This window comes from Hyposmocoma kahamanoa, unplaced genomic scaffold (assembly GCF_003589595.1).
Source record: "Hyposmocoma kahamanoa isolate Upper Pololo Valley unplaced genomic scaffold, ASM358959v1 79, whole genome shotgun sequence".
Classification (NCBI taxonomy): domain Eukaryota; kingdom Metazoa; phylum Arthropoda; class Insecta; order Lepidoptera; family Cosmopterigidae; genus Hyposmocoma; species Hyposmocoma kahamanoa.
This window is the reverse complement of record NW_020653993.1, coordinates 10,228,102-10,245,002: the sequence shown is the minus strand read 5'-3', so window position 1 is coordinate 10,245,002 and position 16,901 is coordinate 10,228,102. Positions and strand designations below refer to the sequence as shown.

At 39.0% G+C, this 16,901-nt stretch overlaps 1 protein-coding gene across 1 annotated transcript in view; it reads right to left on the bottom strand.

The window, feature by feature from the left end:
- Positions 1–16,901, bottom strand: part of LOC113233552 (ALK tyrosine kinase receptor) — a 76,896-nt gene that overhangs the window by 30,920 nt on the left and 29,075 nt on the right. Inside the window, exons 16-21 of the mRNA XM_026468673.1 lie at positions 16,346–16,457; positions 11,045–11,146; positions 8,677–8,884; positions 4,800–5,015; positions 3,242–3,409; positions 513–707 (exon numbers count right to left, since the gene is read on the bottom strand). Of these exons, the coding sequence (XP_026324458.1) occupies positions 513–707; positions 3,242–3,409; positions 4,800–5,015; positions 8,677–8,884; positions 11,045–11,146; positions 16,346–16,457 (1,001 nt within the window). The remainder of the gene's footprint in view (positions 1–512; positions 708–3,241; positions 3,410–4,799; positions 5,016–8,676; positions 8,885–11,044; positions 11,147–16,345; positions 16,458–16,901) is intronic.

Here is a 16,901-nt window from a genome sequence, read left to right as displayed (position 1 = left end):
GCAAGACTAATGCATTCCTATATTTTAGGCCATTAAAGTCTTAAAAATGTATTATTTTAATGCAAGACAAATGCATTCCTATATTTTAGGCCATTAAAGTCTTAAAAATGTATTATTTTAATGCAAGACTAATGCATTCATATATTTTAGGCCATTAAAGTCTTAAAAACGTATATCTGATTTCCATTTTTCATTATTCTTCTTTCATTTTCATTTTTCTTATAATCTATGTCACCGACTAACTCCGTAAACGTTGTTGGATAATAATATCGTATCCGAATCGAATGTTTAACTCGGAGTGTTCTGAATAGCTCGGAAGGCGCCTTTCGATTCGAGAACGATTTCCAAACGAATGATTCGATTAAAATATCGAAGAGTTCTGAATCGGGGTCCTGGAGTCTATATGCGTGTCTGTGTGTTTGCATGTAATTGAAGTATTTACCAATGACAAAAAATAACGAGTTAATTTTCAACGTAATTAAAGGTAAATTTGAAAGTAACAATACACTTACCAGACGTCAGTTTTGATGGTAAAAACTCCGTCTATATAAGCCTCTGGCGGCATCCACTTGATCGGCAGCATGGCCTTGCCGCCCTTCTTGTAGTAATCTGATCGGTAGATGTCGCGCGCCATTCCGAAGTCGGCTATCTTCACCACGCGACCCGGGCCACGTGACGTTAGTAAACAATTACGCGCTGCTATGTCCCTGTACAGAAATGCAAAACACAATCGTTAGAGGTGGTCATGGCCTAATTTGTAATTCGAAGAACTTTGAGTTCGTCCAAGGAAGTACTACCACATTACCTTACTGTGTTCCGGTTTCAAATGGTAAGGGTGTTGGTGAAATTACAGGCACATGGGACTTGTCAACTTATGTCTCTGGGTGACGGGCGCAGTGGTAGTGCCCCTCGGATCCATTATGTCGTAACGTTTTATTTATTGTTGGACGACTGTTGCGTCTAGCCTGTTATCTGTCGTGACTATGTCGTGGACGTTTATTTTATCGTTGAACGACTGTCGTGTCTAGCTGTTCCCACTAGATCGTAACGTCAATTTATCGTTTCACGGCAGCCGCTTGTCGTTTGCAGATATGAGACAACGATAAATAAAATGTGACAACACTACTATCGTGACATTTTTATCGTGACGTTTTATTTATCGTCAGACGACTGTCGTTCTAGCACTTCCCATTGTCTCGACAGTCTGTTGTCGTAACGTCAAGAAAGTTGTGAACGACGGTTAATCGTGTTAGTACAACACGATTCTTCTAGATGTGAACATTTTTATTTAAATACACAAGCCACGACACTTTAAGTTGCACGACTATCTGTCGGCACGACATAATGGGAACACGCCCTTAGATCGAAAATACCTGCAAGAGCTAAACGGGTCTAAAAGCTAAATTGGTTAATTACCAACTTATTCGAAAATGCTTTAATAAACCTAATCATTAAGTGGATTTTTCCCTTCCATTTATAACTATGATAATCACGAATCATTATTGATGCAAAAATCGAACAACAAAAAGGAAAATTCCTGCGATCTGACTGATTGTTTATATTATTTCAGTTTCATTGTTTTGGGTTACAAATAAGTAGGTACTCAACGAAATATCTCTTAAATGAGTGAAATTCTTGAATATTTAGAGCACTATATGATTTCGAAGGCTTTAAAAATTATACCTACACTGTGGGCGCGAACGTAGATCTCTGACGATTGCTGGATTTAGTTGAAAAGCATGCCAAAAAAGGGTTGAATTACAGATATCTAGACAGACACAGCAGGTACAGTAATTTGTATGAAAACTAAGCGTGCAGTTGTTGTCAGACTTATGCGAAGTTAATTCGCCAATTTATGTGTGTGAAGTAGCCGATATTGGTCCAAGCCATAAAATCCCTAAAAATCAAGGAAAACAATTCTGCTTGTTGCCGGATATTGGGAAATATGAACTATCTTGTTTCCACAATTCCCCAATCAAGTTTGTAATTCCCCAGACTTTTATTAAGTAGCCTAAAATCGCCTTTTCCTATTTCACACATAGCCTAAATGTCGTCCAATCGCCGTTCTCTTTTTTAGTCGCCGCACGACCCCTCGAAGTAGCCTAAACGGCGAAAAATCGCCTAAACTGGCACCACTAGCAGCGGCAACTAAGTGAATTTCATGTCTACCTAGATATTGTCTGTGGGTTGAACACTCTCCGTGTACAGTATAATAATGGGTTCAGAGTGTTTCTGCAAATGCTACACTGCACTACAATTGCAGTGTATCTGGCATGATTTCTATGCCATAATCATAAAGAAAACTGCATCCTTAATATAGAATGGGTGGCAGTTCCAATAGCACTCTGAATATTATAACTATTTGGTGAAAAGTTGGCAGAGCGTATGCTTGAACATTTCATTTTTTATTTTTTTTATTTATTAAAGCTTTGGCAAAGCCATCAGCCTAAACATGAAGTTTAATTATGTTTCTGTAATTATATGGCCGCCACAAAGAGGATAGGCAATTTGAGGCGGCGTGCTTGGATTGACCGGGATTCCTTAAAACGGGCCGATACGGGTATTTTAGTTCGAGATTCGTATAATTTCGCGTTTTAATCTTCGATTAAGGCACAATAGCACTATCCTATTCCACTTTAAACTAGATTTCACAAAATAATTGAAAGTCAAGATAAAAACGACACTTTTCCCTCCAAAAGTTCCAGAGCGAATCTCGAAAATTTCATTGGCGTGCTGGTGTTGCTAAGTAAGAAAATACTTTAAGCGTGCAATTTAATTTGTAAGTAGGTATTTCAAAACAAACAATTATAATGTTTTTATGAAAAAACCGACTTCAAAAGTTCGTGCGCGAAATCGGGTTCAACCCCTAGTCTGCCACCCTTAGAGGTGGAATATTTTTTTCAAATTTAAATAGAACCAGCACTGAGGTACCTTCTTTGCGATAAAAAAGAATCGTCAAAATCGGTTCACAAATGCGGGAACAATCGTGAAACATACATACAAACAAAAAATACTGTCGCATTGAGAACCTCCTCTTTTTTTTAAGTTGGTTAACTATCATGGTGGTCTAAAACGAAAAGTTATTATTCTTAAGAACTCGATTTTAACATTTATACAATGTATCCAAGGTAGTGTTGTTGCCAAGTTGAAAAATAAATAATTCTAATACGACAACAATAACAATCGAATTTGGCTTGTTTTTTCACATTCTATACTAGAAAATAATGATAATTCTATTTACCTGTGTATAAATCGTTGTGCCTCTAAATACCGACATCCCTTGCAGACGTCAAGTGAGCACAGAAGTAAATCCTTCATAGTGAGAGCGCTGGCACGTTCTGGTTTTGGCCTACTTTCGCGCAAGAAGTTCTTTAAATCCCCGCCTGCTAACAGCTCGAGGACTATGAATCTAGCGGCAAAATAATTGTCGTTTATAACCTATGCAGACGACACACGTTAATGCGATTCAAACGAGAAACCTTTGCACAAACTCGTATACGTCATTTACGGCATCTGCGCGTATGGGATATGCCACGAATATGCTTCTCTACAAGATATTTCGATTCCTCCAATTATCACTACGCCAATTAAATTTTTAAACTGTTTTTTATTTCTTTTTTTCACAAATTCGTTTTTTTGTTTTTTTTTCGAATTTTGTTTTTCGTTTCTTGTTTTTTCACAAAATTCGAGAAGCATAATACATTAAGTAAGAGTTAATAAATATGGCTGTTTACAAAAATAACAGAAAATGACAAAAAAATAAACTTGGTGTAGTGTTCATTGGAGATATCGATTTGTAAAATACAACCTTGATTATATTGCTTACATCATAAACAACAACTTTTGTTCCACAACATTTAATAATCCATCAGTAAAAATATTTAAATGTAACGCTCTAAACCATAGATTCATCAACTTTTTGACCCTCTTAGGCAAGACAAAAAAGTTTCAACGCCCATTACGACAAAAAATAATTGAAAACACGTATTTTTTATATTAACTTAACACAAAAAATCACAAGGCAAAGCAGTTATAATATATATGTAGGATAATTCAGGTTTGTTTCTTCAAATGCGTTAGCAACGTCCTTAGACAACGTCAACGTTACATAATTGCTTCCGATGTCCCTACCGCCCCAGGACTATTCAGCGCTCAGTGGGGGGCGGTAGAAACCACTTCGGGAAAGTATGCTCTAAACGATAACTCTGTGGTAACAAAAGAGGGGGCTAACGTGAATACCCAATCTGATGCAAAACGCGGGGGTAAACTCTGTTACCACCTAATATAGATCTAAAACATATCAAATAGTACTAAAAACTTTTTTTTATTCTTAATTTTTAACAACGCCTATAACACTGTACTACATGGTGTTTATGTTTATACGGCCTCATAGGGAATCTCAAATTGCGTGGACAGTTAGGGGCATTTTTGGTTTTGATGCAATAGGTTACGTAAGTATAGAATCTTTTTGGTTATTTTCTGTAACGGGTTTCCCAGAACAATATTTATGTCTCCATTACGTTCAATCTGCCCAACTCCAAATTGTATTCTTGCGGTCCTAGTGTGGTCACAACCCTACAAAAAACTTGAAATTCTATTTTTGGAAAATCTACAATGTTTTGTAAAAAATCGTGGCACAAAAGTTGTTGTTAATGATGTTAGTAACATTGTTCTACGAGGTTGTAGTGTTTCAGAAATACCTCTGTATGAGAATATATTAGATACGTGTTCTTTATTTGACAATAACAAGGTACAGATATGGAATTTTTTACAAACTCACAATACAGCCAAGTTCTTACCTCGGATGTCGATCAAAACAAACACCAATAAGGTGCACGATGTTAGGATGGTTGAACTTGGCCATAATGGCTGCCTCCATCAAGAAATCTGACTCCGCTTGTCCCGTAGATAGTTCGGGCAAAGTCTTCACAGCTACTGGCATTTCTACAGTGTCGCCAATGCGGTGACGGTATAATCCTTGATATACTTCGCCGAATGCGCCTTGACCTAAAGCTCTAAGGAAAAAAAAATGATTGCTTAATTAAACACACAATGATTTATTGCGTTATCGCCGATACACATAGAAGCTTACTAAATACAATATAGAATATTAAAAAAATTAATACTACAATACCCTAAATTTTAATATACCTATACACACACAGAACAGTTATTTGTTATGCAAGGGTGCAAAGTTGTTGTTTGACACGAGTGCCGCGAGTGGTTCAAAAATAGAATCCTGAGCGTAGCGAGGGTTCCAAAGCACGAGACGCAAAACAACTTTGCTGCCGAGCGAAACACACAACTCTCCACCTCACTATAGCAAGGAAAATGATAGATGAAAGAAAAGCAGTTGAACTTTAATAAATCAGTTTTAATAAACAAAATTAGTTATCGTTGTCAATTTAACATCAAGAATAATAAGAATAAAATATACTAACGGATTTATAATTACATAAATAATGTACGACAAATCGCGTCATTATGTTTTTTTTCATCGAAAGAACAAGTTAGGTGCACCACAGTCCATCGTCAAGTTCGAGTTTCATAAACCTTTTCCACGCTAGTGTGGAAAAAACGCTTATGCGCGCGTATATGTATGAGAAAGAAAGCCTTTCCGAGTTAGTGAGGTGAAAAAGTATTTTACACAAGTTAAATGCACAATACTCATGAAAATAAATGTGTCGCTGCACACGCATATAGAACTTCTCAGATTTTAGCTACGGACAGAAAATTCGACCTGAGGTGTTGGTTTTCAGCAATTATTTGGCAAAATTAAAAATGGCAAAATTAGAAAACAGTACACAAGAAATATTCCAAAAATTGCTACACAGCAGCGTAACAATCAAGTTTCAATACGATTTTTTTTGAGATATGTTATTTATTGGTAATGTTTTACATAAGGTAGATATAGAGGTTCTTTAAAAAATGATAAATAAAAAATAAAAATAAAAATGGGTTTTATTTGTCATTCGAAACTTAAACAATTACAGATAATAACTAAATAATAAACATTTATTAAAAACAATACATAAAAATAACTTGAATAACTTTAACTACGTGCTTGACTACAAAAGAAATAGCATTAGGGCTCAATTTACATTACTGCAGAACGGAACGGAAGCGAATTTTATCGGAATTGTACATAGCATAATAAACTTTATGTCAATTGTGGAACGTACATACAAACCAGATACGATACAATACGGTAACTATGGGTTTTTTTAGTATGTCGGGACGAATAAGTCGTGCGTCTGGTGGAAAGCGACACACTTGTCCATAACAGTTGCAATGCTATTCAGAGCTTTGAATCGGAAAGATCTGAGGGGCACTATAACTTCGCCCGTCAGCTTGAGATATTGGCAAGTCCCATTTTACTGCTTGGTGACAGAAATAGGTAAGGTGGCAGTAGTTCCTTGGAAGAACTCTTAAAAGTTCTTACAAATTAGGCCATGACCACCTTTGCTTTTGCTTTTCTCATTTTATTTTTAATTTTATTAATTTTTAGTTATGTAATTGTACTAACCCTAATAACAAACATAGTTATAAGTTGTTATGTTACTAACCTACTAATTTATATGGATTACTGTGGTCTGAAATAAAAGATTTTTTTTTTTGCGTTTTGTATTGTGTAATAGTGCCCACCATTACTGCGCCTGTCAACCTGAGACATAAGTTGACAAGTCCCATGTATTTCACCAGCTCCCGTACCCTTGAAAACAGGAACGCAGTAATGCTCACAATACTGCTTGGCGGCAGATATAGTAAAGGTAACAGTACGTTCCTAGCCGAACTCTACTAATGCCGGTGACTGTGCGGGAAATCTCCGGAAGACACGCGCTTTGTTTTTTGGGGCGTCATCGGTTACATAAATTCGGTTCCCTTCCGTCCCGCAGTAACGTAATTTGAATTCGACAAAAAAAATTGACTTTTTTAAATTATATATTATTATTATATTATATATAGCATACATTTTTTTAAATAAATATAAAATAAAATTCATTTATTTCAGATGTTTATGGACCATATTCTTAAATAATAAAATTACTTAATCACTTTAGAAAATTCAAAATAAAAAATATTATTAACAAAACAATATAATCAATGTTTAAATCTAAATTAAATACTCCACTTGCTTGATACAAACATCGAACAAACAAGGAAAAGTTCCTCGATTTGGCTGGCCTCGAACCAACGTCTGTTGGCTAACTGAGGACACCGCTCTAGCCAACTGCACTTGTGTTATGAAAATCGGAAACAACGAAAAAAAAATAAAAACGTCCAAAAATTAAGTTAGTTATCGAAATATAAATCACTATATTGGGCTTAAACGGCTTTTTGCCGTAGCACCATCTATGAGAAACTTATGAAAGTTTCTTCATATACCTTTACAGCTACCAGAGACTGACAAAAATGTCGCTATGTTAAATGCAATATTTATTTTTATTGAATATCATGTTTTTGCTAATTTTATTCTTGTATTCAAATCATTTTGTGAAAATACTCCACTAGTCTTGTCCAGTCAGATCAAAGCATTTTTCTATAAGAAATAACAATAAGAAACTAGAGAATCTACATGTATTTTAAATGTTATTTTTATTTTATTGTACGGACAACGGCACATCGGACTACACGTTTTTGTTCGCCTCCTGGGCAACGGAACAAGATACGTCAATGTGTAGCTTGATGTGCTGGAGTGTGTACTTACATGTTTCTTAAATACTGAGTAGGTATACTAACTTACAATACGTGTTCTGCATAGTACAATGGACTTAATATTAGTTTTTTACCTCACTAGCTCGGAAAGGCTTTCGTTTTCATTGGAAATCTGCGAGCAAGAGCGTTTTTTCCACACTGGCTTGGAAAGGGTTTTTGAAATTCGAACTTGACAATTAACTGTGGTGCACCTAACTTTTTCTATCGACGAAAAAAAAACACAATGACACGTTCAACTACGCGATTTCTCGTAATTATTTTATGTAATATAAATCCGTTGGTATATTTTATTCTTATTATTGTTGGCATTAAATTGTCAACGATAACTAATTTTGTTTATTAAATTATTTTAATTCGTCGAAGAACTAAACTGATTTATTATAAATTAAATTTTTATTGAATTGATATTCAATTATTTTTTGTGAAATTACTACACTAGTTTGTTATAATTATCAGAAAAAACACTCAGAAAAAATTCCTTCGATCCGTGATTTATTATAGTTCAACTGTTTTTCTTTCATCTACCATTTTCCTCGCTATAGTGAGGTGAAAAGTTATGTGTTTCGCTCGGCAGCAAAGTTGTTTTGCGACTCGTGTCTTAGAACCGATGTTTGAAACCTTCGCTACACTCAGGATCCTATTTTTGAATTTTCAATCTTAGGGTCGTATTCTAGAACTCTACTCAATACTCAAGTCAGGATTTGAGTATGGTTTAAAGCACTTGAAATCACACTCAACTCCCTGCCATTAGGGTCGTATTTCCAGTGCTTGTGTTTCCAGTGCAATCCTGACTTGAGCATTGAGTAGAGTTCTAGAATACGACCCTTCGAATCCTTCGCTTGCTCCGGTTTCAATACAAGCACTCACGTTAAACAACAACTTTGAAGCCTTGCATTAACTATTATTACGTATATTTTGTGTATTATATAATTTTATAAACTTGTAAATTTTGTTACTTACTTGACAAGCTTAAGGCTTTCCCTAGAAACTTGAGGCAGGCCTCTAACGTCGATTCCTTGAGGCAAAATACACTCAGCGCCATAGTGGGGGTTGAACGCCATTGCCAGTGGATTCTCGGGAGCATTACGGAGTCTGTGAAGCTGAACTTCTTGTTCTAGGAGACGCTTTTGACGGAGCTCGTTCTCTTTTTTCTTTTGGTATGTGTTATCTGTACAAAAATACAAAAACTTGTATTTATATTGAGTTCTTAGGTTTGTGCGATTGTTACACATAGGAAATAAAACTGTTTTTTTTTTATCTAAATCCTGTATATTGGTTTTTTTAAACAAACCAATCAAGTCGTGGTGTAGGTGACGGGACGAACAAGCCGTGCACCTGATGGTAAGCTATACACCTGTCCATAACAGTTGCAGTGCCATTCAGAGCTTTACATCGCAAGATCAAGACCTGAGGGGCACTGCCCTTGCGCCCGTCACCCTGAGACATAAGTTGACAAGTTCCATGTGCCTGTAACTTCACCAGCACCCTTACCCTTCAAAACCGAAACGCAGTAATGCTAACATTACTGCTTGGTGGCCAAAATAGGAATGTTGTCATGTGGCCTTATTATACAACAGGTGCCAAATTAAACTGCCTCCGTGGCCGAACGGTTACCATGCCGGACTGCCACGCAGAGGTCCCAGGTTCGATTCCCGGGCCGGGAGAAATGTTTGTATGGCTTACATTTATTTCTCTCGTGAGTTTGGGTGTAATTTGTGGTTGTCTATGTGTGTGTCCATGGCACCCGCGACACAGGGTTTCCCTAGTGCGGGGCTATGTTGAGTGTGCGCGTTATTTATTTATTTATTAAATAGAGCACTACCTCGCGTGTACAAAAGTTTTGAGACAAACTTTGACTTTAAAAGATAAAACACAATAGGGCCTGCCAAAAGTCCCACCCAAACTTGGATTCTCTAAAGCGGGCCCTCACCAACGAATCCCACTGGAGAAGATTCGTGTCGCGACCCCAGATTCGTTTCGGGCAAACGCGCCGTGGAAAGAGGGCCCCCCGAGCGCGCCCGTGCTTGCCCGTGGCGGAATGTTCGGATCCATTGCTGTAACGGTTCGGTAACTTCACAGCGTGCGGCTCTCAATGCGTAGGTATTGGAATACGCTCCGCTACGCGCGCGTCGGCCCGAGGCCGCCCAGACTCGTCCGTTTCGCGAACTCACCCATACAAATCGGCGCGTTTGACATCACGGGCCGTGGCCTAAGAGCTAGTATTAGGAATAGAGGCGGTCATTTTGAGTAATAATTGTTGTTAGTTGTTTGAAAATTTGTAAATTATAACTTAATTCAAAATTTTTATGTAACTTTTAATTCGTCTCAAAACTTATGAACACACGAAGTATAATAATAGCTTTAAAAAATCTATCTGTATACAATAAATTATATTCAGTTTTGTCACTCTCCTTTCGAAGTTATTCAAAATCACTTGCGCTTTATTTGCTAAACGCTATTTACTTACGCTAAGTATGCTGATGTGGCTACCAAGCATACGATTTCCTGATAGATATTTCTACAAATATTTTTAACTGTGTATAAATTGTCTTTTCTCTTATTTTATTAAATAATTCGTCATAGAGTTCATTGACATGACAGGCTTTTTTTACGTAAAATTCACAGTCTTGCAATATTTAGGTGTTCCGGGGGTGCATCCAGTAACGACGACGTTTTTTCCTTTTTTTAGTAATACACAGCAACTATGTAATAGCATTTGACAGTCATCGTCAAATACCATTTCGTTGCGAGAACATCTGAACTCAATGCCTTGCGTCTCTCAAATGAGTTTTGTTATTCCGAACAGAAATAAACGTAGGTAAGTGTGTGTTATTTATACGGAATCTCGAATCGATATTCCAAAACGGAATTTCGAATCAGAATTCCGACTGTATATGGCCGACCTAAGCCCGTGTAATTTTGACACTATAATTAGGAATGTCACAGTACACTGTCAATTTCGACATTCGATATTTAATTTCCATATCTTGTATAATAAATCTCATTAAGTGTGATGTATGCTAACCTTAGAGGATAGAAAAAAATAAAAGAAATGCTAACGCACTAAAACCTTTATGCGACATAAAGAAGACGCTTGCTCTATCGGCCGTGCAACAAATAACCGTCTCTCTTGTCAATCAAATACGGAAAGCATTACTACAAACTAATAGGGTGCACGAAAGACGCACCATTCCTTTCTCGTACATCTGGCGCATCTTGGGCAACAATCGGCTACTAGCTTAGCCTTACGCGGATTGGCAAACCCTTTCACCACGATATAGTACATGCCGTCGATACGATAAGAAGAAGAAGATAAATAAATACTTACACAAATAGAGACAGACGCAAAGCACGGCGAGCGCACCAACAAATACAGTCACCGATAGAATGATGATCAACACCCACGATATTCGCGGCCATGCGTCTTCCACTGCAAATAACAAACAAATTACAAATATATTTCTTTTTCCCAATACTCTACAATGTGCTGTTCGTACTGTAATCGCTGCCTTTACACAATAACGCAGTATTGCACAATACTGATATTTTGAACGAAGCTTACAGCGACGAGCAGAACAAGCGAAAATGTAAAAAGATATATACGTAAAAATACCGTTGCAAGGCGTCCGGATAAAGCCGAACATAGTTTTTTTTATGACACCAAGTGACGGGACGAATAAGTCGTGCGTCTGGTGTAAAGCGACACACCTGTCCATAGCAATTGCAGTGCCATTCAAAGCTTGAAATCGCAAACATCGGACCCTGAGACATAAGTTGACAAGTCCCATGTGCCTATAATTTCACCAGCACCATTATCAAAACCCGAACGCAGTAATTCTCGAATTACTTTGGATTTGGCCAAATTAGACAGTGTCGAGCTTGTCCAGCTTTTATTAGGGTTTTTATATTTGACCAGTCGAGTGTTAATTAGTAAAGAAGACTGATTTGGGTAATTTTCAGGTTACCTAATTCGGTGGCAATTAAGGATAGTCAGTAGTAGGAGGTTCTCTCTTCCGTTGGATGAGGTTACCAAAACAAGCCAAGTGAAACCCCAAATTGTTGTTTGTTCAGAAGATTTTTATTTTCACCTTGTATGTTGCCAATACAATTTCACCTTATATGCGGAAGGTGCGGGCAGTTGTTCCCAGTAGGGACTCGACTCCTGGAAACCGTTCCCGCGAGATGAGGTTTTTCACCCTATAAGATGGGCAATAATATTTCACCGTATATGAGCGTACGAAACGTCAGAAGATCCGGGTAGCAGTTCCTAAGAAGGGACTCAACTCCTGGTTGCCTTACTGAGCTCTCTGTATTCTTAGATTTCACTTTACAATAACTTTTTTTTTTTGAAGGATATTTTGCACTTGGCCGCTGATGGCCTTGACTGCGCCACCGGAGAAAAGGGCGACCTGAAGTCTCATAGCCCCTAAAACAAACTTAAAGCTAAGAACGGGCCTGAGGGCGCCCAAGTTGACACGGACCTCGGCTCAGGGCGCTAATGGAGACTTCCGCCAGAAGGGCGTGCTGTAGGAGAGAATCTACCAGTGTACTTGCTGAAATGATGAGGCTCTACGACCTCGCCGGCGAGGACGGTTGGTGCGTGAGGGACTGCTGGAGGGGAGCGCTGGTTGGCCTTCGAAGTGGCGAGAGTGATAGGGTCGTGAGGGTCGTTGAGGAGTTCCCTTGGCCGACGGGTCCTATTTACGCGGTGGGGTTGTTCCCTAAGGGGGTCGTAAGAGGATGCAGCCACCACGAGGGGGTTGGGGTGGTGAGGAGCAGAGTCGAAGTATTAGTAGATCATGTAAAACTGCTCTACTTCAAAAGAGTGTAATAGTAATGGCTACGAAGGTTTATAACAAACTTCCACTTGAAATTAGGAATTGCAACGATTGTGCAGAATTTAAGAAATTATTATTTAATTACCTAAATGATTGGACATTCTATAATATTGAAGATTTTTTATAAAATTTACATTTCATATGATTAAATTTATTATTGATTATTTTACTATTGTTATTATGTTTCATTAGTATTAGGTTGCATTAATTGGACTGCATGATTATAATATTATTACAAATTATTGCATGAGAATTACTAAAACTAAGAAAACTTTGTATGCCATAAGGCGGATCACAGTGATTCAAAATTCATTCTTGTAACAACTTTATAACCTGTGTATCACAAAGAAATAAATGATTTGATTTGATTTGAGTATTTCCTCGATGCCTGTTTCATGAATCGGGCTATTGTGGGGAGCCGTAGATCTATGTGGAGGTTAGCGTTGCGCAGGTACCACGGGGCACCAGTCGCGTTGCGCATGAATCTATTTGGAGAGCCTTGCAGGCGGTGTATAAGAGCGAAATTTGCCTGAGCAAATGCACTGGTGTCACTGGTGTACGTCATGTTTGGGCGGATGCAGATCGTGTACAATCTCACCTTATTGCGAAGGGAGAGTTTGCTATGCTTGTTGAGAAGGGGGTGGAGCCGGCTCATAACAAAGTGGGCGCGATCGAGGACGGTTTTCACGTGTGCTTTGAATGACAGCTTCCTATCGAGCGTAACTCCTAAGTATTTGACCGTGTTCACCCAAGGGATTAGGCGGTCAAAGAGCGAGATCGGGGTGAGGTTTTGTACCCTACGACTGGATAGGTTACTTCGCGTGAAGAATACCGTCGCGCTTTTGTCGGGATTGACTTCGATTCTCCATCTGCGAAACCACTCGCCTAGGCGTGTGGTGGCAGATTGGAGAGCCGCGGAAACTAACTTGGAGATGCGCGCCGAATAATAGAGCGCAGTGTCATCGGCAAAGAGGGCGAGATTTACTGCCTGATACTTCGAGATATCGCTAGTGTACAAGGAGAATAGGAGGGGCGAGAGGACAGAGCCTTGCGGGACTCCAGCTCTTACAGAGTGAGGGGAGGAGAGTGCGCCCTCAACTCAGAACTCGGTCGATGTGCACGAGACGATCAGGCACGCCGAGATTGTACAGCTTGTAAAGTAAGCCGTTGTACCAGACTTTGTCGAAAGCTTTTGCCACATCGAAGAAGAGGGCGCCGGTGGGCATGAAGTGGATCGAAACCTTCGGAGATATGTTGCACTATCCGGTGCACATGCTGGACGCAATGAATGCCTAGCTCTAAAACCAAACTGTTCGTTGGGGAATAGATTGTGGGACATGACGTAGCCTCTGAGGCGGGCGTAGAGGATGCGCTCATAGAGTTTGCCCATGGTGGTTTCCCGGGCTTGTGAATACCGATGACCACCGCATCTTTCCACTTTTGAGGAAAAATGCAGTTGGTCAGAGCGGCGTTAAAAATTGCAGTCAGAAGACAGATGAGGGATGCGGAAAGCTGTTTAAGCACCTTGTTGAAGATACTAATAATAATTCCCATTTTTCTGATAAGGAATCAAAGTTAATATTGGTAATGGTATGAGAGAAAGCCTTGAAGTTGCTTTTCTGTTTGCGGAGCATTTCTTCTAGATTGCTAGGCGTACTACGATGCGTTCCTGTAGTTACAGGCGGCTCTGGCTCGGAGTATCGTACCTGCGGTGTGGGTGGTTGTACATGTACTTCAGGAGGTGCTGGATGAGCGGGCGACGCAGTGCTAGCCCCGGTGTCCGATTTCCCCGGTGACGAAATTATGCTTGCTGGGTTTTCACTAATTTCTAGTGTTTAGAAATCCGTGTAAATTGGATAACATTTCCAATTGAGGCGTTGCGGGTTTCGAGTGGGATGTTGGATCTTCAGTATATAAGGAATAACGATGTAGATATTTTGAGAATACATTACTGAAAGTTTTCGTAGCTTCATACCAATTTTGGCGGAAGTACGCGAGACCGATATCTTGATAATCGATCAGTTGCATATGATGCTCTCAAATTCAATCCAATACATAGAGAGCATGCTGATTCTTCTGTTAACATTTGAATAAGCCTTCCGTTCTGGCCCATCCCTTTTAACATTGATGAAAATTCTTTCAATATTCTGCATACGCAGAGCTTGCTTTTCTATAAAACTCAACATGATAGATTTTATCTGATAGAAATGCAGATAGATATTGTTGATTTAGCTAGGTGTTTATGGAACCCTTGTAGGTATGTGCGCCTTCTCAATTTCCCGATGAGACCCGCTGGTGGGAGGCCGGAAAACCGATTCGCTACCAAACAAAGATCTCCAAAAACACACAAAGCCTAACTGATATACTGATTCTGATGTACTGATGCTGATAATGCGGATAGCTGATGACGATGATGATGATGTGTAAAGTAGACGTAACTTCGACGTTGCACTGATATTGTACCTCTTGCGTCGAATTCGCGTTAAAATATCACGAAAATTACACACGCGAGGATCCGGCTCGAAGGACCATAAAGATGTACGGTTTGTTCAACTTTCAATGGTAAGAGTTTGATAGAATGTGAAAGTTTATTGCTAAAAGAACTGCTAAAATGATAACTGATAGATGGAATGTGGGATGGCTTGCGAGTGAGTTTTAGAACTAAAGTGCATTTCGTAATTTATGCATTTCTGTTATATGGACCTAATAACCGGTCAATGGCACAATGTGCTTATCCTACGAAATGTACGTTCGTGTATCGTACAACTCATTAGGTAACGTACTTTATCAGTTTAAAGGTTCCTGATAATGTCGCGACAAACGCAAGTTTCGATGAAATCGGGAGAGAAGCCGGGATTTTGAGCTCGCACGTGACTGGCGGGAAAGCGGGTGTTTTTCAAGGTGAGAAAAGTGAAGAACTCGGAGAAGTGACGTTAGAATCATGTAAGTCCAATTAATATCATTATGAGAAGTGTACTTGTACTTGTGTAACTTAGTACATAGTAGAATAGAACTTGTAGAAGGAAGCTGCCATTGTTCCAATGGAGCAATCGGAGGTGAGCATAAAACTAGAACTCGTGGAAGAGCAGAACTGCACTCCATTCACTCCAAGTTCTAAGAAACAAAACGGTAGTACGAGCAAGCTGTAAGGGGTGGTTATGGAGACTTCTAAGGAGAAAAATCCCCGTTAGAATTGAAGATGTGTTAGAATAGAATTATTGATAGAGTTGAATCTCTCTCAACCTTCATCTGACACTATATATTAAGAATTACATGTCGTTATATTATATATTGGGCGATGAAAAGGGAGGATGAACGAACTGTGTATGCAGCGGGGAAGCGAATGTTGAGATGGATGTATGGAATGACGAGAAAAGATAAGATAAGGAATGAGTACATCAGGGGAAGTTAGAAAGTGGCGCCATTGAAAAGATGAGGAGTTATAATTTAGCGTGGTACGGACATGTCGTGCGGAAGAAAGAAAAGATGAATGTATTTTGTGGACTATGACATGGATAGGAAAGGTGTGAGTATGGAAATAACGGCTGATATAGGAGAGTGGCAGAGAAATACATGTTCTACCGACACCATCTAGCGTGGGACAAGGACGAGAAGAATAAGATATCTGAATAATCCCAGGTGCGAATCTGTCATAGTTATAGCACCTCGATATTAGAAATACCCTGATGTAACGACAGATATCTCTTATATTTACGGAATAATCGCCTGGTCACTTTTAACGATTATAGGTTAGAAAATACATATAAATAAGTACTATTTTGAATACTTACAGACACACTTGGTGGGGTCATGTGGATCGGTGCTCCATGAAGCTGGACAGTAACAACGTACGTCGCTTCTGTACTCATTAAGTGCCACGCAGCGGTAGTCGCAGCCACAGTCCTGATACAAAAAGCGATCATCATTGTAAGGTTGGTATCGAAAGATTATTAAAATAGTACTACTACATCATCATCATCAACTCAATTGATACGTCCCACAGCTGGTTCTCCTCTCAGACGAGGGTTTAGGCCATAGTCCAAAACGCCAATGCGGGTTGGGAACTTCATACGTTTTTCGAGCTTAGAGAACCATCTTTCACTAGGTTTCATCACGATGTTTTTGTTCACCGAAACGCTCATGATAAATTTCAAATAAAAGTTCGGACACCAAATGCGAAAACTGTGCAAACGGTGCAAGCACGGATTCGAATTCTCGGCCTCTGCTGAGAGGTGATAAATAAATCCATTATGCTGCCACGGCTTGTAACTTGTTTACGCCACATCAAAGCTTACAAAGCTGTACGAAGAAACCGCATTGGGTTAAGTTAGAAAGAATCCATACATG